The sequence below is a fragment of the Malaclemys terrapin genome, chromosome 2, assembly GCF_027887155.1.
Source record: "Malaclemys terrapin pileata isolate rMalTer1 chromosome 2, rMalTer1.hap1, whole genome shotgun sequence".
Taxonomy (NCBI): domain Eukaryota; kingdom Metazoa; phylum Chordata; order Testudines; family Emydidae; genus Malaclemys; species Malaclemys terrapin.
Genome location: NC_071506.1, coordinates 151889667 through 151917333, shown reverse-complemented (window position 1 = coordinate 151917333; position 27667 = coordinate 151889667). Strand labels below are relative to the sequence as shown.

General features: G+C 39.2%; 1 protein-coding gene across 2 annotated transcripts in view; it reads right to left on the bottom strand.

The window, feature by feature from the left end:
- Window positions 1-27667, bottom strand: part of MYO10 (myosin X) — a 245183-nt gene that overhangs the window by 176893 nt on the left and 40623 nt on the right. For both annotated transcript variants that reach the window (XM_054017900.1, XM_054017901.1), the window contains exon 2: window positions 21957-22055. In XM_054017900.1, the coding sequence (XP_053873875.1) occupies window positions 21957-22055 (99 nt within the window). The remainder of the gene's footprint in view (window positions 1-21956; window positions 22056-27667) is intronic.

Below are 27667 nucleotides of genomic sequence, written 5' to 3'. Positions count from 1 at the left end.
CTTAATCACTGGATATATATTCTATACACGTCTTTATTATTCTATTGACTTAATGATGGCTGCATTTAGCCAGTTCTTGAGTTTGGTAGACTAACCCAGAAGTTTCTAGCATGCTTACAATTCTTTGTTTTAAGAACAGCAAGACCTCTGCTTTAAAAGATTGTCTCTCTTCTCCCAATCTCATTATCTTATTGTATCAAGTCTGAAATTCTCCCTTGCCATCCTCATTACTGACTTAAATGGGCAACAGAAACCTTTCCCTTATGTAGAGAGGTTCTTTTTACAACATCTATCTTTTGTTTCACTAATTTTTAAAAAGTCTGAGCTCAGTATTATTCTACTCTTTTTTGGCCTCCATTGGGAACATAGGACTCTAGGGGGCTTGGTAGTAATCCCAGAATCATTAGATTCCATGGTATCAATTGTGTACCAAAGTACAGGGCAAACCACCGTGCTTCAACAGAACATGCTGTGGGATATCTGACCCAGGGGGCACAGAGTGCTGAGAGGAGCCATTTGGGGAGCTCTTCATATCTGGGACATATGAAGACTGGCTAACACTGTTATACAGACATGGTGAGGCAGTCCCATATGCACTTCAGCAATGACATCCCATAACCATGTTAAAAGCTTGGCAACTGTATTACAACGCTGCTCACCAGCAAAGCCAAAACACAATTCACCCCACAGCAAGCAATCATGCTTCAAATATTTTGTGTGTGGGCAAGTACCATCTGTGGAATCAACCATGGTACAGACTGGCTCCCAACTCAATGAAGTGTAGAGGAGTCTTCAGTGCAACACTGGCAGACACTCTGCTCTTCACGAAAACTTGAAAGTTCCAGATCCAAAGCAAGGATCGTAGTTTCTAGTCTTTGGCCATCCTTGCCACACCTCAGAGGGAAAAGATGAGGTGATTCAAGATGACAAAGATACAATACATCCCGTATTCTAAGCACTTGTGTACTTAACTGCCTCGTGTCAATATTTTATTTGAACCATTTCCACAAAAACTGACTTGAGCTAAGGGACTGTGGCACTGCTACGGAAGGTCACGATTCCTGGGTGAGCAAAAAGCCTTATGACACAGTGATCCTTCATTTCAAGTCCCGGCTCCCTTCTCTCCCATCCCAACTCTTGGGAAAAGGGGAATTCATAGTGAAGTGACCTTGTAGTGCTAAACTGACCCATCATCAGGTACTGTTTAATTAATGATTAACCCTAAACCAACTACAAATCTTGATAAATACTGTGATCCTACTGAAAAGGTCTCATAACAACTGTGTTGCAAGCTCTTTCGCACTCAAAACGTGCTTCGGCAACATGCTCTTTAAGTGTATGTTTCTTACAGTCGAAAACAAACTAATTCAGGAAGAGTTGTTTTTCCAAAGGGATTTGCTAAATTATATTCCTCTCCCCAAGTTTAGGGGGACCAGACTCAGGTTATACTTTATTTGAAGAGCAATTATCGGCCCTTCCTCACTACGACACGTTTAAAAGAGACCAATTTAAAGATTTTGTTATTCCTTTTGGTGTTGACGCGTTATCTGTTGAGCAAGCCATGACGGTTCACAACACTGAGTGACCTCAGTTCCTAGTTAAGTCAATATAGGTTGAGAGTGTTCAGCACCTTAAAGGAAACATGCAACACCTCAGAGAATTGGGCCCAAAATTAGTGATATAAAGACATGGGAGTCAAGGTAAGAAAATTATACTTGCAGTTATTTTCAGAGCACTCCAAAAACATTAACTGAGTTAATCCACACAACATTACTGTGCAGTAGGCAACTTATTCCAATTTTTTCAGAAGGCAAAATGGAGGCAGAGAGAGTAGGATCCAAACTTTCAAACATGGATGCCTAAAGTTAGGCATGTAAATCAAGTGGCCTGATTTTTAGAGGTGCTCAGCACCAACAGATATCACTGATATCAATGCTTAGCATCTCTGAATAAAAAATAAGTCACTTAACCTATGCACCTGTGATGGCATCCCCCTGCACCCATCCTTTTTTGCTTCACACTGAATGCTCAGAGACCTACCCTTTTGTAGCTAGCACCATGCAGTTTATTTAGGGCTTGTCTAGACTTGAAATGCTACAGCGGCACAGCTTCTCCATGCAGCACTTCAGTGTAGACTATGATGGAATTCTCCCACTGGTGTAGGTAATCCACTTCCCTGAGAGGCAGTAGCTAGGCTGAAGGAAGAATTCTTCCATTGACCTAGCACTGTTAACACTAGGGGTTCGGGAGGCTTAACTACATCACTCAGCGGTGTGGATTTTTCACACTCCTGAGCAATGTAGCTATGCTGATGTAAGTTCCCAGTGCAGACCAGCCCTTACGGTGTTTCACTCCACCACCTTTTATATACTAGTGTGGTCACAGTATTTACAAGGTTATCCATCTTTACTACCCCTTCCCCAAGGACAGGACAAGGGGCGGTGGGAGGGGGGGGGCTGAGCAGGGGAAGGTGTCACCTTCCAGAAAACTCTTTTGTCAGGCCCTATTAGCCTTTTCTTTCTTTCTCACTTCCTGTCTTTGATTCTCTCTCTTCCTCACTTCTCCCCTCCTGCATTTTCTTCTGGGCTCTCTTATCCAGGCTCTTTGTTAATTGGCTAATTAGCTCATTAGCAACCCAATCTGATCTGGTAATCACGAACTCCTCTCCTTAATCAAGCCTTCCTTGGGGGGCCTAGTTGGTTAACCAGAGTGTGAGTTCAGTTGCTGATTCCCAGCACCCAGCCACAGTGCCTAAATGTGTATTTAGATGCCTAACTTCAGGCACTAGTTTGAAAATTTTGAGCTAAATGACTTGCTCAAGACCTAGAAAGATGTTCATGTCAGAGGCTGAGGGAGAATTCAGTACTCCCACTCCTGTGCTCAAGCCACAAGCAGAATTTCATATTCCTTATCAGGGATACATACTCCATGCTGCTAGATTGCTGTACAGGGAATAGCTCTGTTAACTGGTTTTGTTATTATTAAACTCCAAATGTTTATCTACTTATTTGTAGGAGACAATCAAAGAAACTGTATGCTGGAAATGCCACATTTTATCTAGATTAAGTTAGAGAATGCATGCTAAGGAGTCCACAGGTAAGCTCTGTTGCAATAAACAAATCTGCTTATTACCTTTAAGTAGCATCTTTATTTAACAAGCAGCAAGACAATTCATATATACTTCAAATGTACTGTTTCTAACATAGTCTATCTGAAGTAACCTAATTTCTAAAGAAAGGGCTTGACTATGTGGGATATTTTTCCAGTTATACTGTTACATTTATATCCGTATATTTAAACCAATGGAGCTATACCAGTGTAACTTCCATATGGACATAATTATTCTGGAATGAGAGTAACTTTTGTTTTTGGCTTAGCTTAAACCACTTCCAAAACAACAAATAAACCCCGGAAAAGGCACTCTTATACCAAACGGGGAAGTTACACCAGTATAACCACAGCACCTCAAATTCACACCTTATCTTATACCAGTATAGCTTTCCTGTGTAGACAAGTCCTAAGTATCTTGAAGTTGCTCTGTAAAAGAACTCCCAAGGAAGTTTTTCCTTTTGTCAGTGACTATATTTTTAGCACAGAATCAACCAGCATTTGTGGTTTTTCAAGGAGCTTCTTACAGGATGCAATTGAGTATGGCACTGGTTTATGTGGTTGTTTAGACGAGGAGGGGCAGAGTGATCTGTAACAGTGACAGTCAAAATTTGAGTGACTAAATGGCATCTGGTTCAAAGCTGTACTGAAATATGTTTTGGACAGTTACAAAAAGATAGAGATTGTTTACAGCATTGTGTTCTTTACAGAAACACTATGACTAAAGCAGCCCATCTTCTTTCAAAACATTTCAGAGTGTTGGAGCATATACATGCTAATAAAGTACAAAGTGGAAGCTCTGGCCAGGTCTCATAACCTGATGACAGTCTAAATGGTAGTAAAAGTTGTCACCTCAAAGTAAACAGAATGTAAAAAAATGTTACTTTTATAAGTTCAAAATTAAGTAGCAAACTGGAAAATATCCAGTATAAATGCTATGAGTTGGCAGCATAAAGGAGTGAACCTAATGTAATGGATTGCAAAGAGGTTGCTTCCATTGGGCGGGACCTGTAAGGAGGCTCAAATTTTTTGCCCATTATCATATGACAATTTTTTCCTCATAAGACGATTAATATTAGTAGATAGTCTATGTTTACAATACAGTTCTGGAGGATTCCTCAGCTCTTCACTAACTATAGCTTAGATCCAAAGTCTTCCTGTTGACTAACCTCTATATCAGGGGTCAGCAACCTTTCAGAAGTGGTGTGCCGAGTCTTCATTTATTCACTCTGATTTAAGTGTTCATGTGCCAGTAATACATTTTACAGTTTTTAGAAGGTATCATATATAACTAAACTATTGTTGTATGTAAAGTAAATAAGGTTTTTAAAATGTTTAAAAAGCTTCATTTAAAATTAAATTAAAATGCAGAGCCCCCCGGACCGGTGGCCAGGACCTGGGCAGTGTGAGTGTCACTGAAAATCAGCTCGCGTGCCGAAGGCCATAGGTTGCCTACCCCTGCTCTATATCCTCCAAGTATGTTGCAGGTTAAAAGGAGAATGCCAATGTTGCCCAGGGTACAGCAACATATGTCTGCTAAGGAATTAACTCTGTTCCAAGTGAGCTATTAACTAGGTCAGATAAGCTACTTTACAGCTTGTAAAGGAGTGAGTTTGCGAAAATTTGCTACGGACTAATACAAGTTTTATTTGAAATGTTTGTGTCTCCATTACTCCATTTCCCCCCTCTCTCTTCCCTGGAAAGTACTTATAGTAAGAATAGAAGAACAATGAAAATTAAGTAGAAGTGGAGAGCAAAACCAGAGGTGCTCACTAGTCAGTTTTACTTTGGATTTTTGGGTATAAGGAATAGGAGCAATCAAAAGTTTTGTTACATTCAATTTTTAGGTCCAGAAACTTAATTTTCTGGGCATTTGCAGACCACCTAAACTGAACAGACTTTTAGAGCTACTCTGATTCAAAATACTTGTAGCAAGTTCACACTTTCCTTTAAAACAAAATTTAAGTTATTTGTAATTGAACAATAGAGTTGATTTCCCTACCAAGCCTTCTCTCAAATCTGTCCTTCTTTAATGAACTTTTTAAACTGTGCCCAATAGCAAAATTTGCTGTTCCATTATCCTGAGCTCTTGATGTCCTTCCTCCCTGGAACAGCAAGTATTAGCTTTAGTTCCCACCACACATCAAGTTTCCAACTGAGCAGACAACTAGAAGCTGATAACACCACAATAAAATCTAATTATTAAATGCATAAAGCTTGTTTTTTGGGGGGTGGGCATTATGCAACTGGCAGAAAGACAAGTAGTAAGGGTCTGTGTGACCTTTTCCATGCTAGCAGAATATATCCATTTAGTTTCCTACATGAAACCTGGGCTTTGACCTTGGTAAGTATTTCACACAGATGAAGTACTGCATCATTCTGCTCTTAAACAATTATTTTCACCCACATGTGGTGCTAAAACAAAAAATGATTCATCACATTGGGTTTCTGGGGAAAAAAATTGGATCAGGAATATTGTATTGAATGTATAAAGAGGTTGCAATAGCAGAAGCTTTCGTTGATCTTAAAGAGGAAATGGGCTTTTGAAATGGATGTCTGTTTAGCATACTGTGAAAATTAAAAAGAAAGCCATACAATTATTATTTAGACACACCACCCTAACCTGAAAACTCATCAGCTCTCACAAGCTAAACAGGGTCAGTTTCTGGATAGGAGATCACAAAGGAAAACCCAGAGTGCTGTAGGAAGTAATGCTGGCACTATTCCCAATGGCTCAGAACTGAACTGATGTTCCGGTTGCTGAGGGTACCCTCTTTTACAGGCGACTTAAAGCCCAGGTCTTGACCCCTTGTGGTCATTTGAGATTCAGTGGCACTTTTAACCAAGAAAAGTGTGATGTCCGGTCCCCAAGTCAAATTTCAATTTGGGTAATTCTGGTCTTAAACTGTTAGTAAAGGTGAAATTCACTGTGTTTCTCTCTGGGGCTGGCTACATATCAGTGATCCAAAGTGGGTGGTAGTGAGGGGGTATTCCTGAACATATAGGTCACATCCTGCAAGTCACTGGGACTGGTGCATGGTGCTTATTTTGGGATGGAAATTACTATCTGAATGCAAGATATTATTTTAGAAATACCTGTGCCTATCACTGTATTTCACTGATAGGGCACGGCCCTGTGAGCTGTCTGGAAGATGCCAAAGCCACAAGACATGTCCAAACCAAAACCACGACATGTAATTTATCAATTGCAATTTATGAAGAAAGTTAGAAAAGTCGCTTGATACATTAGACTCCTTTGACAAGGGTTATAAACACAAGACTCCAGCAGCATCTCCTCATCTCTTATAGTAAAAATAAATCAACCATAAGACTGACCAATCAAAAATGAATCCAAAAGTGTGTATCAACAGGTGCAAGTAAACAAGGTTCCTGATATTATATAAGAAATACAAACAAAAAGGTGTAAGAGATGTTCTAAATATTCCCCGCTCCAAACAATGAGAATGGGATGGTCTGTTGGCCAGTCCACTCTTTCTAAAAAAAAATTTAAAGTTTAAAACATAGTATTAATAAATGATTAAATAATAATTGAATAATCTAAAGGGCTGCTTGTTCTAATGGGCTTTTTAAAAGTTTTAGCCAAGTTTTCAGAAGCAGGTGTCCTAATTGTGTCTGGAGAATGCATGTGTATAGTCTTATACAGCCAACCCCAAACATGCAAAAATAGCATGTGTGAGTGTGTATATCTGTATGGTGACAGAGAAATGTATTGTATGGATCAGTATATTAGCTACATAGTTTACATTTCTTTTAATTTCCTGTAGTATAAGATCTCTTAAGAAATACTGACTGTTCTCCATCCTCTTTCCTTGTATTTCCCTGTAAAGTTTCATTCATATCTAACCTATATATTTGAATTTTAAAGCATATTTTTAAGAAATAGAACATTCTGTACTGATAAATCTGAGTATGGGTGACAAAAACATCAGTTATTGGGTGAACAAGGAAGACGTTTGGCATAATCTTCATCTGCAAAATGATTAATTTTACAATAAGCAAAATTTGGAGTATAAAACACTTGATGCTTTCCTTTATTTAATGTTGGAAAATCTGGGGACTCCTGATACTACTGAAGTCCATGGTAAAACTCACATTGACTTTAGGGGAAGAAGAAGCTGACCTTTCTAGTGGCATATGTGCCACAAAGTATGTTATATTCACTTCAGAAATTACTGCTGTTAAAAAGTCATATCAACATGAAATTTGCCCACAGGGCTGCTGGCTTCCATAAGCTACTCCCCTTTCCAAGGAGGGACTTATTCCTTGAAAAGAATGGTTAATGCCAATTTTGTCTTCACTTAGTCACTCAAGCCCACCCTCTTCCCTAGAGTCCATCTTACCTGATTACAAAATACCCGGGGAAAAAATGGGGGGAAAAAAAATATATTTTGGAATGAGATTGGCCCAAACCAGCAATAGTTTCTTATACAGAACTGACACACTGCTATTTTGTCACAGCTGCTAGTACTTTGTGGGACTGTCTCTTTACCTGTGTTGGTACAGCTCTTTGCACACTGGAACCCCAACCAAGATCAGGGCCTTTGGGTCCACAATATAAATGTGAAACCATGATAATCAAAACACAAAAATTTACTTGGTTCACCTAAAAACCATGTATATGTATTTATTTTAATTTAAAGCTGCCATACATCTCGTCTTTTGGATCGTTCAAGGCCACATCCCACTGAAATAATTTTCAAAATTCCCACCAACTTCAATGAGAGCAAGTTTGGACCCTCAGTACAATCCCACTGTAAGTACTTATATAGTCCAAGCCAATGTTTATTCATATAAATTAACTGTAGAGCACTGGTTATTTGTTGCAATAATTTGGAAAGAAAAAGGTGTATGTTCTAGTAACTAAGCAAAGCACCGGAGCCAGCAGGATCTGGAGTTCTACTCTCTAATCAACCACTGTGTGACCTTGAGAAAGTCCATCACCTCCTAGTAAATCTGTCAACATAGCTGTGAAATTGGGTGAAAACAGGACTTGGAAAACACATGCTGTGTCTAGGTTGGCCTTTGTTAAATAAATACATTACCCACCCACCCCCCCACCCCCAAACAAAAACCACAGTCTGAGTTTTATACCCACCGTGCTTTTCATTGGAATATATAAAAATAGAATATTTTAACAAGTGGGAGGGAACTAGAATGTAAATATTTACCCAGTGTACTCTGCAAAACTGTTACTCACCCAGGAGACGAGCATGATAGTAGGCGTATAACTCAAGAACTAGGTCAATATTCTGGGGACGTGTTCAGTAGATAGACACTTTATACTATCCCCGTTGTAACTAGGCACTAAACTAGGAATGCTAAACAAAAACTGACTTCAGGGGATTATTCTCACCAGACTGTAAACTAAATTAGCTTCAAACAAAACACAGACTCAACAAAACTACAAGTGTTCAAGGTTTAATTATTACAAGAGATAATTTTCAACTACCAGATTAGTACCCAGAATTTAGTCTACATTTCTATTCCACAAACCCTTCCAAAAACTTTAATAATCCTAGTGCATTTTGGACTTAGTAAATATGACAGGAAGGAGGGCAGTTATGTCTTCTCATGAAACGTATAGCATTCTGTCCCTTAGATCTACCTATCCTGCAAAAGAAAATGTATAAATCCAAAAGATGTACTGAAAGACGACGGCCATTTCAGCCATAATCTTAACTGTTTGTTTGACTTGTTGTTTTGATGCAAACACAGGGCCCGACCCTGCAATCCTTCTGTGTGTGGAACTCCCAAGTAAGTCATGGAGTGTTGTGTAGATTTGTAGGCTAGGGCTTAGTATGACTGACTTATGCTTCTAAATCGTTTTTTCAGTGCCAGCCACTCCTAAATGCAAGTAGGTCTGAAGGCAAATTTAGCACAGGTTTAAAACCTGCATCACACAAACGGTGAGTGAGATTAGAATGTCTTTTTCATGACATAGCAATCTCCATTTACTCACTGGTATGCAAAGAGGCTCAGTTGGCACTTGATGTTAGGACAGAATTTTGCACCCATTGTACTTAAGGCTGAATTCCATCTTCCATAATAAATGTCATTTTCACTTAGAAATTTCCCAAGATGGAAAGCCTTTGCAGTTAATATTTTCCATGTTTGCTCTCAACCCAAAATGAATTTGTTTTGGAGTTTGGTTTGGTAGTTGTTGTTGTTTTAAAATAGTCAGCTGTTTACAATCAGCCACTTCCTAGTTATTCAAGCTAGAATAAAACAAGTATTTCTTGTAGCTACTGCCTAGAGTTAAACCCAATTAGCAACTAATGTTTGGGTAGTGGCTACACTATAACTGACAATTAGTTAACGTGTTAAAACCCACTAAACATTCAAGCATATATATGTCCCATACTTCTAAAGTAGTTTCGGCAACTGAAGTCCTCTAAACCTTTACAATTTAAACTAAAGACTTTGGCTCCTTCAAGCAGCTTAAACAGCTAAGAGTTTAGGGTACCTTCCATTTGTTTAGCTTGTTGGGGGTTCAGTTTAAGTATGTCTCTGTTCAGGAAGCATCAAACCAAGCAGCACCTGTTCAACGATTTTGAAAAAGCTGATAGTCATCCTCCTCCTCCTCCTCTTTTTATTTAGAAATCCGGGGAGCCAGTAGGGATGGGGAAAGTGGACAGGGCTGTGTGATTGGAGGTCATGGGGAAGAGAGATTGGATGAGAAGTTGGGAGGAGGAGAAATGGGATTGGCAAGGCAAGAAGACTGGGGTTAAGGAGCTGGAGTAAGGGAAAAAACTAGGAATGGCTGGCCAAGGAAACCAGGAGTGGGAAGAAACTGGGACTAGGAGTCAGGAGGGGTGAGATTAGGACTTACTGGGCAAAAAAGACTGGGAGTGGAGACTGGGACTGGCTAGGTAAGGAGAATGAAACTGGAATGAGCAGCTGCGGTAGGAAAGAAACAGGACTGAGACAGGGACAGGTTGGAGGGGATGGGGCAGAAGGGGTCATGCATGTGGGAAAGGGTACAGGGTCTATGCCCCCCTGAGAACACTACATTCCAGAGTCTGGAATGGAACTCAAAACTCCTGAGTCTCACCATTCCTCTGCGGTCAGCAAACATCTGTGAAATCCACTGGCAAAACTTTTCATCCCCCTCTAGTGTTTCTTCTGATAGAGGATGATAACCTACTACTGCTATCAGTTACTTGGTTACTTCAAGTGGCAGAGGTCTGTGTGGTGAATCTAAAGGTTCCAACCCTGCTGATGAACCATGTTGGTGTCAATAGGATGCCACATGATGGAATTCCTGGTTTTTCAGGGCTTTTTAAAACTATGAATGACATACGCACAAGAAAACTATGTTAAAAGAACATGGTTAGGATTGCATAGTCAAGCACTGAAAAGTTAGGAAATGCCAGAATTTAGGTTGCTGCCTGTGCAACATTACATTTCTTTGACCCTCTTGTGTATTGCATTTTGATGCAATCCTTAATGATGTGATCACATACTATTTTTTCACAGGACCCTGCCTCATTTAGTGCATTAGTTTGAGGGTAAATCACAGTCAATATGTAATTCCTGCCATTCTCCCAGCATTAAAAGCTTTCTGTGTTTATTCCTGGCCCCCAAAAGGATGATGATACTACTCGAAACAAAGTGAGGACCTTTTCCAAAACGCTAATGTTGAGGAGTTGATTATAGGACTGACTAAGTGAAGAAGTTTAAAATAGTACTTGATCATGTAATTAAAGACTGCATCATAATCCAGATGCACAATGGAGTTGAATTAAGGTTCTTCAGTCAACTTTCATTACGGTATTTCCTAACTTTTCTGTGCTTGACTTTGCAACCTTAATAATGTGCTTTTAATGTAGGCATTTTAATGTACAATATAGTTAATATAAATCAGCTTGGATACAATACGTCTGTTTAGCTATCTCAGTTCCAACCGGTGTGCAATGAAGTGTGACTTACTTATTCCTAAAAATGGAGGGGAGGAAAGGGTGACCTATTTGTTCAAAGTCTTCTTCTGTGTTTTGAATAAGTTAAACCAAACAAGCAAAAGTACTTCAAAGCTCTTTTGAAGCTAATTAAAATATCCATATCAAAATAACTTCACTGTCACGTTGCAATACGCTTTGGGGGAAAACATTGCACAGATATTCTTCTCATTCATGATATAATTTAATATTCTTAACTAAATAATAAAAGGTCACTTCAGAAATTTTCCAAAACACATGTATTTGGGGCTCACCTTTACATCTGAAAAGCATATGTTCTCTCTCGCTTAAATATTTCTTACTAAAGTTACTGCAGTTAGCAAACATTATAAATATCTATTTCTGTAAGTTCAAAGCAAAATTTAAAACTACAAAAAGTTATTTGATTTTCTCTTTCTAAAATCCATCAGGTTTTTTTGAAGGAAAAAAAAATCTATACATTAACCATAATAAATATTAATGTCATTGAGAGTCCTGAGGGGAAAAGTTTATTTAAACAAAATAAGCTAATTTGTGTGGGAAAGGAGGGTTGATCTCATGTAGTGTCCACTTTTCTTTATTCCTTATTTCTTTTAAAACACTATAATGTTAATTCAATTCTTTAAGTCATTCTGATTGCCTACAGTGGAAATCAAAGCCATTTTTTTTAAATCCACAAACCAGGCATAGAGAAGGTGTCAGTATCACAAACTTCCCAACTTGGCCTATCTGCTGAAACTGGCAACTATCATGCCAAATAATGCTAGCTGTGACCATAGTTTTTTGTTTGTTTATTTTTTACTATCTGGATAGCTGTTCACTAAGGACTAGATTGAGATCACTCATTTCACATAGGCCCCGAACAGCTGTCAGATGATTCACAGATTTTTTTTTTTAAACTACCCACTTGGCTGGATTTGAACCAATAACCTAGAGGTTAAAAGAAAGAAAGAACGAAAGAACGAAGCAACTTCACACATTCCCCTCAGAAAATCTGAGGCAGACTCTTCATGTTATTGAGTTTGGATCTTTTTTGGTGATGCTACATTGAGAAACCATGTACAAAATAAAAAGAAACAGCACAAAAACAGAGGAAATAGATATGGCTCACTCTGACACTAATGAAGGGTGGCTAAGTATAAATTACATGTTACCGGAATAAGTGTCTCTTAGTTTCTTGTACTTGCTATCAGATTCTTTTCAACAGCCAATTATTGGAGACCCAAGTGTTAAAAGGATTGTTGGCCTCTCCTTTTCATAGGATAGCAGCTACTTCTTATGTGATTACAGGTGGTGAAGTTCCTGCCACATAGCTCTTTGCTTAACTTCAGCCTGTCTTTTTCTTGTAGTTGTCTTCCCCTACCATGTTTCACACACAGTAGTGGTATTCCATCACGTAAAAATCCTTATTAAAAAAAAAAACAACAACAACAGACTAGCAGCATTCTATAGTAGTGGCTCAAACACTGCAGCTTGCAATGTGCCATTATACAATGTTTGGGACAAATTATTCTGAGAGGAGGAAAAAATCTATTTTTATCTATTTGAAAAGTTAATGACCCCAAGAAAAAGAAAGACTTACCTAATTTAGTTTCTTTACACATTTTTCTTTAAAACGTTTGGGCCAGACCTGCAAACCCCTACACATAAGGAGTCCTTACTCAAACAAGTAGCCTCAGTGTCTCCCTGCAAGTAGAATTTTGCAGGATGGAACCATTAGAGATCCTTACGTTTTCACTCAGTTCTTACTCAGGCGAAGTCCCATACAAGGCAACAGGAGTTTTGATTTGAATAAGAACATCAGAATTTGGCCCAATGGTACAACACTTCAGCTGAGCAATATGAAGCATCTCCCTGTTGCAAACTGACACAGTAATATATATTTTGTTTAACCGAAACCGTATGCTCATAAGGCACTGATAACACCGAACAATAAACTCAGTTCCACATCCAAAGGAGTCTGGAAACAGTGCTACAAAATTGAATTGACAAGCTTACTCATCACAATACTCGATTTTTACGAACAAAGTAGCCTGAATTCCTTTCCATTTTTTGTGAACAGCTGAAATGTATTGTAACCCTTACAAAAGAAATTAAAATGGCAGTCTGTGTACATCTGCTTTAATCTTAAAACAAAAGCAGTTTTGCTCTCTTTAGTGCAGGCATAATAAAAGCACAGATGGTTTAGATTTTCTTTACAAAAAGCAACTGAAAAGACTGACATCTTAACTGTTTACATAGCCAAGACAGATCATAGGGATCATAGTAGGTCAAGAATTTCTAGAAGACAAAAAAGTACCCTATGTAGGAGTCTCAGAAATTAACTGCTCTCACTGATATCTCACAGGAACTAAAAATACCACTTTCTGCATTGCACAGTGGTGAGAGGAAAGTTTTAATTCATACTGCACTAAAACATTCATTTTTCCAAAAATCACAGCGACGCTAGTACCAAAAGAATGGATTTCAGCAGTGACAACAAATAGTACCTAATAATGCTCAGTAAGTCAGACAATTTGTCTGACCTGGTGATCATTTTTATTTTTTAAGAATTATTCATGTGCTTTATAACTCTTTGGCTCGACCTCTTTCAAACCCTCCCATTTTTGACCATGCAGGGTTAAATACAGGGTGGCTACACTGCTATAATTAGAGAGCTAAACTGCAATCCCAGTGGCTCAAATGGAGTTGCATAGGTGTAACAGAGCATAATTTGGCCTATAATCTTTGTTTAATTTAAGCTTTATTTTAAACACTCTATTTCCCAGATGCTCCCATCCTGCAACTAATCAAGGGCAGTGTTTTGGTGAGTGAAAGGGGACAAATATCAAGAGACTGTGCCTTTGGAAAAGAAAAGGCAATGTATGCCTCAGTAGATGATATTTTACACATTTTACAATAAATGCCCATTAGGGTATGGTGGAATGAGCACATAGTAGAGGGAACAAATTGAAAAAAAATACTGCTCCTTCTTAGTAGCAATGTCTCCACTCAGCCTTAGATATAAACAAACACAGCAAGCCTTGTTTTTCTGAACACTAGGTTAGTCTTGAGCAAGGCCAAATAAAAACTCTATGGACTAAATTAGCCCTGAACAAGCTTTCAAGGACTTAATATTGGTGTGTAAAAACATCACACTTGGTGCAAAGCAAGTGACAGAGCACGTGGTTTGCCTTTCAAAGCTATAGCTAGACAGTTGCTATATCAGCTCAACTGCAAACAAAGGAATCACATTTTCCTTTAAAGTAATGGCTGTGCTGAATGTTTTCATTTTTCTTTTTAGCATTTATATAAACCAGAACCTCCACAACACACACTAAAGATGCCTGTTGCAAACTACTGAATTTTGCAAATTAGCAAGTAATTAAACAAAGTACTCAAAAGGCATCATTCATCAGAAAATATACTTCGTTAATTCTGCAAGTGTATTTAGCTTGAATTAGTATATCAGAAAGTGTTCTGAAGTATACATTTGTAACAGTAAGGAACCCCTTAGTAACACAAGACCTCATGACAGCATTCTATCAAATCTTTGTACTGATGTGGAGAGACAGGCTTTTTTGTGTTTCAATTATAGGGTATGTGAACTAGTGAAGTGGTAAATGGATCCCAGAATCTTTTGCAACAGTTCACAACATGCTTGATAGGAGGCACTATGACATTCAGCACAATGGTCCCCATGAGGTACTTTTGGCATCTGAGGACTGAATTGGTTTAAACAAATCTGCCTCAAAGGAGCACCAGAGACAGACTATGCACACAGCCCCCTTCACTCCAACAACTTCTGGTGACCCCTTGGGGGTCATGACGCACAAGCTGAGAAATGATGACCTAAAAAGCTTATTGCCAACTTGGCATTTATACTCTGTGAGGCTGTTTCTAGAACATTACAATATTTGCTGACTGGGGGTAAGACATGCTTTAACCCAGCAGTTCTCAAACTGTGGATCAGGACCCCAAAGTGGGTCACGACTCCATTTTAATGGGGTTGCCAGGGCTGGCTTAGACTTGCTGGGGCCTGGGGCTGAAGCCTGAGTCCCACCACTCAGGGCTGAAGCCCCTGGGCTTCAGCTTTGGCCCCTGTATCAGGAGCAGTGGAGCGCAGGCTTTGCCCCCCCACCCCCACCCCAACCGGGGCAGCGGGGCTCAGGTGGGCTCAGGCTTTGGTCTCCTCCCACCCCCTCACCCCCAGGGTTGTATAGTAATTTTTGTTGTCAGAAGGGGGTCACGGTGCAATGAGGTTTTGAGAACCCCTGCTCTAACCCATTTTTACACATCTCCAGAAGTCGCTCAGTTAACATTTGTCATTAGCTCTGTTTACAAGGGTGTCAACAGATGCTTGGAGCAAAAGACGCTGAACTTTGACATCCTGCACAAAGATTTATACATTACTCAACACAAGATAAAACCAGGGTACTAAAACACACAATCTGAGTTTTAGTGCTTTCCCTGCCTCCATCCCCAATATTGCCCTATCTTTCTTCTGGGAAACCAAGGCCCAAATAACCACAGCAGTAGGTTTTGCAAGTATACCCAAGAATCATTACCAGAATTATTATAGCAGAGCCCAATATCAACTAACTAAAGAATTAGTCCTAACTTTACAGTGTTTAGACAGATGGAATCCAATTTCCTGAAATGAAGCCACTGAATTTGAAATCTAGCCCATAGACCGTGTATATCTGCTATTTGAAAGATGCTGTAAAACTACAATGGTGTAAGCCAATAGTCCTGCAAATTATTTTATTGAGTTTTTTAAACTGAAAGCATCCTGGAAAAATCCTTACAAGTGACAATCATTCAGTGTTTATGCAAAGTTTAACTCCAAAAGTAGCTTTGAGAAAAAAAGTCACCTAAATAGCCCTGCATATTTTCTAAGCAAGTTTGAAAATGCAAGGAACACCATGAGGGAGTGTTAAAAAACAGACACTTTTGGTGAGCATGCTTCAGTAGTGACACAGGTTCAACTGAGGAGTTATAATAAAATATGGTTTGGGGATTATTACCGAGCATTTATTTGTATATAGTGTCATAGGACGGCATAGCACTTTAAAAAGCGAACGAACAAATTCAGAATTTTGGGATGAGTCTACAAACTCTTAACATAGAGTATAGCATTTACTGATGACCAGTCCAATTGCCTTCAGTATTTTCATTAAGAATTATCACTATTAGTATTCATTAGTAGTAGTAGTACCCTAGTCATAGACCAGAACCTCTTTGTACAAACACGGAAGAAAAAGACAGTCCCTGCCCCAATGGGCTTACAATCTCAGTAGGAGACAACAGACAGAGCCAGCAAACGGCAGAGTACAGGTAAACAATGAGTCAATATTGGTCAACATGATAAACAATGGTCTCTGTCCACAAACAGCTTAACCACAAGTTTTTTGTAGGCATCAAGGCAAAGAAGAATTTTGTTCAAATGACTTCAGTGGGTCTACCTACACAGTTGAGTATGCCACACAGAGTATAGGTGGCAGAACCTGACCCAAAGGGATGACTCATCATATTAATACTACACCCACTAGTACAGGTTTGCAGAATAGAGGCTAAATTATGATGCAAGAATAGATGACATGAGGCATAGGAAAGAGCGTTTATACAAAAATAATACTCAGGATGCTTGTTATAACACTGTGGAGATTAATTAAAACAAATTTAAATGTTGTCTAGTTGGATGGATGTATATATCACACAGCAACTTCACTGTAGGAACATTACTGCCTTGAGCATATTCTCAAGTAAAGTCCAGCTCTAACCTTCCTGAATGAGCTCATCATGAGAAACTCTCCCAGCCCCCAGAGCAAGGAGGAAAAAAGGAAGGTGCAAACCCCTGTGGAAAACATACTTGAGTTGTGTTTAATACAGAACATATGTAGTCTTCCCATTCTTGCTGTGCATAAATACTCCAGCAGAGCCACGTTAAGTTAAACGTATAGAAAACGCAGACCAAACCATTTACAGGTGCCTCTTATTTGAGGCCGAGGATACGAAGCTATGTCCTGTTTGCTGACATAATACTGTACCATGAATTACTTCTTTGTAAAGCAAATTCAAAGAAAGTTGTTCTGACTGACAAGGTCTTTGCTAGTGATATTTACCATCTGTGTTTTTAAAGAACCTACATTTTAGGGATATTATATCTCAGCTGCTTCCATTTAGAATGTATTTTGATTTAAAAGTTTCTCTCAGTCAACTAAAGGAGTATGTAATTAAGCATTCTGCAATTTCAATGTCACAGATGCTAATCAGTTTGTGGCAATCAATTCAGCTTATACTCTCTGTGCAAGTTTCTTCATACCAGAACAAGTCCACCCCCCCACATTGTGTCAAGTCTTGTTAAACTTACAGGCAAGGTCTTCTGGAAGGGAAAGGAAAGGGATGTTACAGAAATTACATTTTTCATGGGATTGTTCAGAAAGATTGCTAGCTATCCATCTTAAATCCATTATATAAAAACTTTTGCAAACAAGAGCAGCTGCCTAAAAATTGAATCCCCAGTATGCTGTTATATAGCTTATACAAAGTTCTGGGCACTTTTGGACCAGTCCTTTGACATGTAAGCACTGGAAAAGGATCTTGATTAGGACAGGAAGGATGGTCTTGTGGTTAAAGCACTAAACGGGGACTCAAGAGATCTGGGTTCACCTTTCTCCCACCCTTTGACTTACCTATTTGGATTTAAACTCTTTGGGGCAGAGACTAATTTCATACTATGGCTACGTACAGCTTCTAGCACAATAGGGCCCTAATATTCGGCAGAGCTTTTAGACACTACTGTGTGTAAAACAAAGTAATAATAATAGTAAGAGTGAAATCCACACTATCTGAAGAAATGCACAAGGATTGATGGACCTTTCCTAACTTCAACAGCTGCTTGAGGTCTCTTGTGGCATCTTGATAGATGGAGCCATTCATACTCTTTATTGAGTGTGTGCAATGCACCCCATTTCAAGTGGAGCTTACAGTGACAGCAGTGCTTTTAGGGTTTTACTTCATGTTCAGTTGAGTATTTTATAAGCTCACACAACTCCATTAAAATTTATAGAACGTGGAGATGAGGAAATGCCTGTTTTATCGTTAAATAAATAGAGGCTTTTTAAAAGGAGAAAATATCATATTTTATCCCCCAAAAAGAGCATGTGAAAGTACTCACAAGTATAAAAATGATTCAGTAAGTTTAATGCACTCTTTGAAATATGATGGGGATCCAAGGGAAGAATAAGTCTCATATACTCTGTCTGTGTAATACACACAGAGACACACACACTATATAGAACCATACACAGATGTTCCATGCACCTTACAGAACAGTATGCACAGCCTCAACTACTACACACACATTAGCATTACTCAGGTCAAAACAGAGGAAAGAGGCTGATACAAAAACAACAATCACAGTGAAGTTTCTCCCACTCTGTAAGGCACCCAGATCGCATAGAAGCTCATTAAGAAAAGAGGATAAAATTTAGAACTGCCACTCATCACAATTTTTAGCTCATTCTAGACAGGACAGATAAATCTCTGCTTCAACTTAGTCTTCAAACCACTTGGGAAGTTCATCCACCAGCTGATTTCAATGCAACATGAAGAAGCAACACACTCTCTCTTTTCTTTCCACCAAGAATTGAGAGAGAGAAGAGGGTGATAAAATTGGAGTCCCCAAAATTGGACCTGGAATAACTGGGTGGGCAGATGCAAATGCTTGGGGATGGCCAGGACCACATATTACAGTTAAGCTACCAGCTGCTACTAGTTTCAAACTGTCTCCATGCATATGCACACAGTACCACAGCAGCAGCAGGGTGATGCTACCACAGTATTTCAATCATAATAAATCAAACAGCCTTATTTTAAATGACTAGTTTAATGCTATCTGAATTTTTCCTGTTCAAGAAATAGTGGTGCACTGCATTTTCCATGAGGACTTCTGATGTGTAATTTACTGTCATCTTAATGTCGTATCAAACACTGCGCAAGAGTGTTTGTATTCAGCAGCACTGACTTCGACTAGCATTCTTTCAAAGAACAATTAAGTGCCATAGAGTCATCTAAAAAATAAGTTTCCAGTGCTCAGAATAGTATGGAAAGAAAGAAAGAAGAAAAATGAAACACTGTCTTCTGCTTAGCTATAGCAAATTGCCCATTGCAGTAATATAAAGTGACAATTATCTCAAGTCCAAACAGAAAAAGATTCCCATGTTGAGCATGCTAAAGTTAAGATAACATGAGTCTCTTGAATGAACAAGGGTGCAAGAGCAACCCCAGGAAACAGGTCTTCCTAATGTTTCCCTGATTACATCTTCACATTCCACTCAAGTGATTGAATGTACAATTGAAAACAGAGTGTGGCAATACCTGCAAGTTCTGGCAGCAGATATGGGGTCAAACATAGTTCTGCGCTCAGTAAAGATCATAACACTTCCATAATCAATAGACATAAGTGTCATGCTTGGAATTTCCTAAAGAGCCCAGGAATTAGTTACCAAACTCATAAAAATTTCAATTGGACATAAGCTCTATTGAAAATCTCAGCCCTACACCCGTGTGACTTCCCATGCAGCAGTATTCCTTTAAAGTTCTAGCGTCTCATTGGATTGTCAGCACTTCAAAGGGGACTGCCAGGTACTGTATGACAGGCAACACTGGTAAACTGTTTTAAGCCATATATTTATTACATTACACAGCACACAAGTGGTTAATGCATCAAGGGGAAACTTTCAAATAGGCGCAAGAGAATTTACTTGTGCAACATCCTTAATGTCAACCGGTGTGGTGTTGCTAAACCCCAAAGCATTCTTCTAAAAACACCAGGATTACTCAGTGTCCCACTAAAAGTTGCTTTGTCCCACTAAAAATATGCTAGCCAATCAAGTTGTAGGCTGTATTATTTATATTAAATGTTACTTAATGGTTCCGCAGGTTGTTGCCAACATCTTATGTTTCACCCTACTGTAAATAATAGTGTCTGTTAAAACACTGAAGGTGCCATTTACTATCAAGTAAGGGGTCCCTCAGGAAATGGAATCATTCACATTTTACAAAGGTAACAGCATGAACCCTGCTTCAAGTCCTGTGAGTTCAGCCTTTTAGTATGTACATGCTGAAAAGAGAGCAACACTACATTTCAGATATTATGTGTACACAAGAGTTGTTCATACTCACATAATAACTACTGGGCACATTTTTCATTGTGGGGGTCAAAGTCAGTCACCTAATTCCTTTTTAGAACAACTAATTAAAACTGGCTCAGAGGTGCCAAGCACCAGCAGCTTCCATTACCTCCAGCTGGAGTTGTGGTGCTCCGTTAGATGCCTAACTTTAGATACACAAGACTGAAAATTTGGGCTGTTCTTTTTAGAAGCTGGGTAGGGTTTGTGATTAAACCAGACAGCTAGTATCAGACTCAGCCTGCATTTTATTTTAAAAATAAATATACATGTGTCATATGTACACATGATGTACATGACAATCAATTTATTCTGTAAACACAAATAAAGTCACAGTGCTTTAACGTGACCTGTCTTTCCATTTTTCTGATTAGATTATCAGTCCTTGTAAAGTGACAGATTTTACACCAACTGATGATTTAATCTTAAAATTTCAGAAGGGTTGGAAAGTGGTATGGATCAACATTACACAAATGGATCGAACAGGAACAGTCAAACCTAAATAACTTGAAAAATTCACTGGACAAACTGGAATGAACTCATGTGATGTTTCCACCTGCAGAGTGGGTAGAACGACATCCAACATCTCAAACTGGTACAGAAGAATGGAGAGTAAAGAAAGAACATGCAAGAGCTTGAAATTTAAAGCTTTAGCTACACTCGACACCCAACTTAACATGTCCCCCAATATAAACAAGCCAAAATATAAAGGGTTCTCTCTTATGATAGCACACATTTTGGTTTTATTACTGTTACTTTTGTGGAAAAATTGGAAAGAGTCCAGCGGAGGGCAACAAAAATGATTAGGGGTCTGGAGCACATGTCTTATGAGGAGAGGCTGAGGGAACTGGGATTGTTCAGTCTCCAGAAGAGAAGAATGAGGGGGGATTTGATAGCTGCTTTCAACTACCTGAGGGGGGGGGTTCCAAAGAGGATGGAGCTCGGCTGTTCTCAGTGGTGGCAGATGACAGAACAAGGAGCAATGGTTTCAAGTTGCAGTGGGGGAGGTCTAGGTTGGATATTAGGAAACACTATTTCACTAGGAGGGTGGTGAAGCACTGGAATGCGTTACCTAGGAAGTGGCGGAGTCTCCTTCCTTGGAGGTTTTTAAGGCCCAGCTTGACAAAGCCCTGGCTGGGATGATTTAGTTGGGAATTGGTCCTGCTTTGAGCAGGGGGTTGGACTAGATGACCTCCTGAGGTCCCTTCCAACCCTGATATTCTATGATTCTACTTTTTAGTATCAGGCTAAGGCAAAGATGTTTTCTGAGGGATTCTGACTACTCTTACAAAAATCTGATTCTCTGCGTTCACCTGCTGTAGGATTGGGAATATACAATTGGAGCTCGATCTCTGTCAATGGATGAAACAGGGTGAGATGCAGTGGGGACAGGCAGAATTACTGGATAGGTATCATATGAACTGTGGCTCATATCAGAGTTTCCACCTGGTGTCAATAAGGATTGGATTTTTGTTTCTGCGAAGAAGATCAAGTTTTAAACCTCACAAATGTTGACAATGTTTCTTCAGCTTTAAACATAGTTACACCAAACCACCAGCAATACAACTGGAAGATCTATTAAAAGCAGCAACATTTTTATATCCAAATTCCCCAAAGTTCATCAGCCATCTTAACCCTGTATAATATATGTTTTTTTAAACATAGGGTGTCTTCTTTGTTTTCTAAACAGTGATAGAAAAGGTTACGAGTAGCATCTTACCTGACCATAATCTGTCCTGAATACAACAACTCCCTCCGCGCAGGAATGTACAGTGCTTGGATAATGCTGACCATTTTCTCGCAACCAGACCCGTGATCCCTATAACAAACAAATAAATTCAGACTTTAGGAGGTGGGTGTACATTGGCAACAAACACAAACTATTCAATTGAAATATTTTTCTTCAAAACATTTGCCAAACAAGAGACAAAAGCAAAGGTCTGGTCCAAGTAGGCAAGTAAGAGAATGGAACAAGATCATTTCCCAGTGAATATTTGACAATTTCTACTCAAACAGTAATTGTGGGATATTTAGACTACAATGCTCCCTTTATTGTCAGCAAAACTAGCTGGAGCCAAATCACTGAGTCATACGCCTTATGGGTTAACATACATGAAGTTACATCAAAGTGGTTTTTAAGTTTACAGCCCAAGTTAAGGGTTTTCCCAGAGCTGCCAACCCCACTGTGCTTTCATTTTCTACCTTTCCTGAAGGCACTGCTCTTCCACACCCTTTAAGTCAACTGTATTTTAGACATTTCAGAATCTCTCCTTACATTTGGGGACTGGGAAAGGGGTGTGACAAAGGATGGGGGGCGGAGGGGGGGGCTGGTCTACACTAAAAAGTTAGGTTGATTCAGCTATGTTGCTCAGGGATGTGAAAAACTATGCCCTTGAGTGACGAACCTGGGTTGACATAACCCCTCTCAACATAGACAGCGCTATGTTGCCAGAAGAACATTTCTGTTGACCTAGCTACCATCTCTTGGGGAGGTGGATTGCTTACGCCAACGGAGAAGCTCTCCCGTCGGTGAAGGCAGTGTCTCAGCTGCTGCAGCAAAGCTGTGCTGCTGTTGCATTTCAAGTGTAGACAAGCCCTAAGTGATCGTTAAAGATCTAACCCAAACCTCACTGAAGACAATGGAAAGACTCCCACCGACTTCAATGAGCTTTGGATCAGGCCCTAAAGCTGTATAACAGCCCAACCCTATGGGCATCTCCTACAAGGAATTAAGTGCTCAAGTATGCTTAGCCCTGGCAGGATTAGCCCCTAAGATGATGACTTGGGAGCACATTCTATTTTGCCTTTTCAGGGGAGGATGGTAGGTTTATTCCTCTTTGAGAACAGCCATGTTTCTGGACGCTTGAAAGTCCTGTGGTTTGCATAACATTTAGATCTATCCAACTTTAGTACTGCAGCACAATAGTCATTTATCTTAGGATTTTCTCCCACTGTTAACATTTCTGTAAGAGCCAACGACAAGGTAAGTAAAAAAAGTATCTGTCTGTACAAAGTATTCCCACAAAAGTTATTTTTCTCCTATAGATCAGTGTAATGCTCATTCTGATTCAAGAGTGATGACACAACTTACAAGAAACCAGGCTTGGCATTGAGCAATATTTCTCATCATTACTACAAATGGGAGCACTCCAAATGCAAAGGACAAAGGCCTTTTTATGTTAACTACTGACACATTATTGCTATAAATACATTCATCACCATCAGTAAGAACAGGTTCTGCCAACACAACTACCCCACAAAGCCAGCCCGTGCTTGCTCAGATACATGCTTATTGTTTTCATACAGATCTATACCCTTTGGATCGAAAGAGTCTTCACTGTTGACAGTGTGATATGAAGACAGCAGTAGCTCAAAAGATAAAACTGACACTTGCAGCTGCTTGTCAGCTCAGTCAATTCAGTTATTAGCAGACAGCTGCTGCCTAGGAAGCATGGCTGTTTTCTCCAATTCACTAAGTGGCGTTTTAACATTCACACTTTTGTTTGCTTTAAACTGCATGTACGCAAAGCCAGAATAGACATACGCACAGACCTGGATTATGCTGGCCCCTGTGCAAGGACACTGGAAAAAGAAGAGCACTAAGTGTCTTTCCCACTATAGACCATTTATAATTGCAGTCTCTTTACCCACTCAGGTAAAGGGACTTTTCTCTCTCTGTCACCAGGGGTCCAAACTACTACAAGGGGAGCAAGAAAGGTCCATAAACCTTTTCCCAGGAACAATGCTGGGCCTGCAAACTGGCCATCACAAAGAAAGGAGCATACTCCCTGAAGGACGGGGCAGTAAACATATTTCCCCTGCACCAGCTAAAACTCTGGGAGGGATTATGCCTCCCAACACAGACTCCTGAAGTTTCCCCTGTGGTAATGTGTGATTTAGCAGTACCCCAGTGAATGAATTACACAATCTGGCCATATCTATACATAACTAAGACATAACATATATACAGAGAGCAACAGTAAAGGTTAGAATTGACAGCATGGACTCATCCGCAACTGACTGCGTGCATGTCCTTGGGCATGTCATTATCCTTTCCGCTTTAGCTTCGTCCCTCTGTATAGCAAGAATAATACCTAGGTTACAGGAGCGTTGTGAGGCTTAATGTCAGGAAAGTGATTTGAGAACACTGCTGTGAAAGAAGCTGTTTGAGCACAAATTACATAAATACAACTGTTCAGCCTGATTCACCATTGCATTACTCTAGTTTTAGGTTAGCGTGATTCTGCTGAAATCAACCGGAGTCACACCCATGTACAGTTGGAGTAATGCACCGTGGTGAATCAGGACCATGCACTTTTGCAGGATTTGTCATTTCCTCTGTAAGGATACTGTCCGACTTACAAACACAAACCTGCTAGGTTTGCCAAAACAAATATTTACCCACAGGTATACCCATTTACTTCTGTTTTCAAATTGTTTTCTCATAAGGGAAGGAGGAAAATTTCAGCCTGTCATTTAAATTGCCCATTGTGAATATTTCTGGATTACAAGGCAAAATTTGGCACACACAGCAAGTAATGGCTTGGAATCAGATTTAAAAGGTGTGAAAAATAAAGATACCTCTTGTCAATTTGTTGTAACCCATTCATATGCATTCAAAATCATTTACTAAGTGCAACTGACTTATATGCTTTAGGATGCAGCACCTCTGTTTTGTTTATTCAGGATAAGTATTTCTCAAAATTTTCCATCCCATGCCCCCATGTTAAAACAGAAATTTTTTTAAAAAAAGTACTGGACATACGTACACCATTTACATCTAGCCATAAAGAAAAGGCGGATGTACCCAACCTTATGAAACTAGTTTGTGATCCCAAGGGCATGTGTCTTAGATCCCCCCCGTCCCCAGGTTGAGTACCCCTAGTTTAGACCTTGTACAATAGCCCATGATGTGTACTGGGTAGCGACACAGAAATCTCATTGGACTATATTAGGTTAGAAAACAGACACCTCTTCCCACCTCAGAATCAAGAGCTTTTTAAATAAATCTTACCAAAGGTAAGCTCAATTTAAAATCTTTAGGTACATTTTCACTTGAACTTTTTACTCATAATGAAAATTTTCCCCTTCTTAGGTTTGCATCGTTTTTAGATGGGACTGGGGAACTGTGGTTTGGTGTCAGTCAATATCTTTGGCAACTCCATTCATAAGAACAATTTCAAGACCATGAGTGCTCACTTCACTTTGATGAGAGAAAGAAACTACCACAGTGGTTGAAGTGAAGGGTTTTTGTGCATGTCCATACAAGCAACATTTTCCCCTGAAGGAGGAAAAAAGCAGAAATAGAAACTGCTTTATTCCAAAGGTTTTTTGGACAGTTATGAATAAATGCTGATAACTAGAAACTGCCCATTTCTTTTTTGTATCGGTTGGGATATCAGCATCGCATGCTATTGGCCAGCCTCATGTTGGTATTCAAACAATTGGCTCATATGAGGAAGGGATCTGGTGAATGCACATGCTATCTCTCATTGTTCCAAACTTATTTTTAGATGAAAAACAACTGATAACTTTGTTACTATAAAGCTCCCTAAGATGCAATTTGACATACTGCCAGTCTGTTATTCTATGGCAAAATAAACAGGAGAAATAAAGCCATGAAACATACATTTGTGTTACAGATACTACTCACTGGATTAGAGCCTAATGCTTTTTTATTTCAGTTAAATTAGACTATAAAAATGTTTAGAATAGCATTCATAGAAGAGGGCCATCACAATCATTTCTATAACCAGCAAATACATTTCCCCAGAGTGCCAAGAAAAAACAAAAAAAACCACCACCACCAACAACAAAAAAAAGAGGCCTATTACCAATAAGATTTCATACTTAGTCCACAGTCATTTCCAAAATAGCTTTTCTTATTGGTTTTACCTCTTGGTTTGTAAATTGCACATCTGCAGATCACTTTCTTTAAGAGGTTCAGGGTGCGGATTATCTAGCACATTTTACTATGGAATATAAATATGGCCCATACTTTCTTACTTATGTGCTGTCAGGATAAAAATTCCAGCTCTTGTTTCCTTTGTATGGGAAATATATGTTCTACAAATCACAAAATTAGCCAAACACTGTATCTGAATTTGCTAACGGATAGACCAACCTTCTGCAAAGCCAGCAAAGTCCAAAGTTAATTGTTCAAAGAATGGACAATTGTGAGCATACCTGTGGAAAACAACACGTATGTGACCTACTGAGAGTGTATATTAATGACACTGACTATTACAATGTTTTGTTTACACAGTAATTAAAATGTTATACATATAACATACAATATAGTAATTGTTTTTGGCTCCACGTAAAATGCCATTTATTTACATGTTTACAATGTTAATTACAGTTGATTTATTGACACTATATTTTCAAGCTGCTTTAAATTTAGGCTAGTGATGAATATACTTTAAGCTATATTCACTAATCAGCCTAAGTGTTTTTGTTTTCATGCTTGGCAAGGGAAATGGAGCAGTCATACATGTCAGAGGCATACAGAGATTTCTAGTTTATGCACCGTACAACAACTTGGCTATAAATGCTAAGTCTGAGAGAGAGAAATGATGCAACTTTGATTGGGTCAAGTTACAACTTTTTTTTTTTTTTTTTTTAAAGAATAAACAAAAAAATCCTGCCCAAGAAACCATGTTTGCCTTCCATTCTTCCTGACTACCACCTCACACTCAGACCAGTGGAGGAGTTACAACTTGAGGAGTTTTCCAGCCAGAAATTACAGACTTTGTAACATTTCAAAGAGAGATAATTTAACAGGTCTTCCCCCCTCCCCTTTCCCCCAACAGTGCTAACCTAATAAAGTAGGTTGCTCTGGTTAACAAGAAAGAGATACATTTCCAGAAGAGACCTCCAATTCTGGGTGTCTCCATTTTGGATGTCCAACTTGAGACATCTAGGGGGTCAGATTTGCAGAGATGCTGGGTGAAACCTTGGCCTCGCTGAAAGTCAGTGGCAAAGTTTCCACTGAGTTCAATGGGACCAGGATTTCACATGCCAAATATTCTTAGCTCCCACTGACTTCAAATTCAAGTTGTGGGTGCTCAGCTTTTCTAAAAATCAAGCTTCCATGTGTATGTCAGGCTAGATACCCAAGAACAGGGCAACCAAATTTAGTGGACATTTTTTACAATTTGTTTACATTGTGCTTTATGTGTTTTATGCCACTTTTAGTATCTCTAGCGATTTTGTCTGCTCCATGTTTCCTTCCTAGTAGTACTGATTTTCCCAGTTTACGTTTCCTGAATCACTTTGCTGATAAAAGCACAGGAAGAATTTGCACTTTTATGCAAGGTGCAGTATTAAATCAATGTTATTTATTTAAAATCTGATCTACTATTTCAGCAGCACCAGGCAACCTACCACAGGAAAATAAATGACTATTCCAGAATTTCAGTTCTGGAAAAA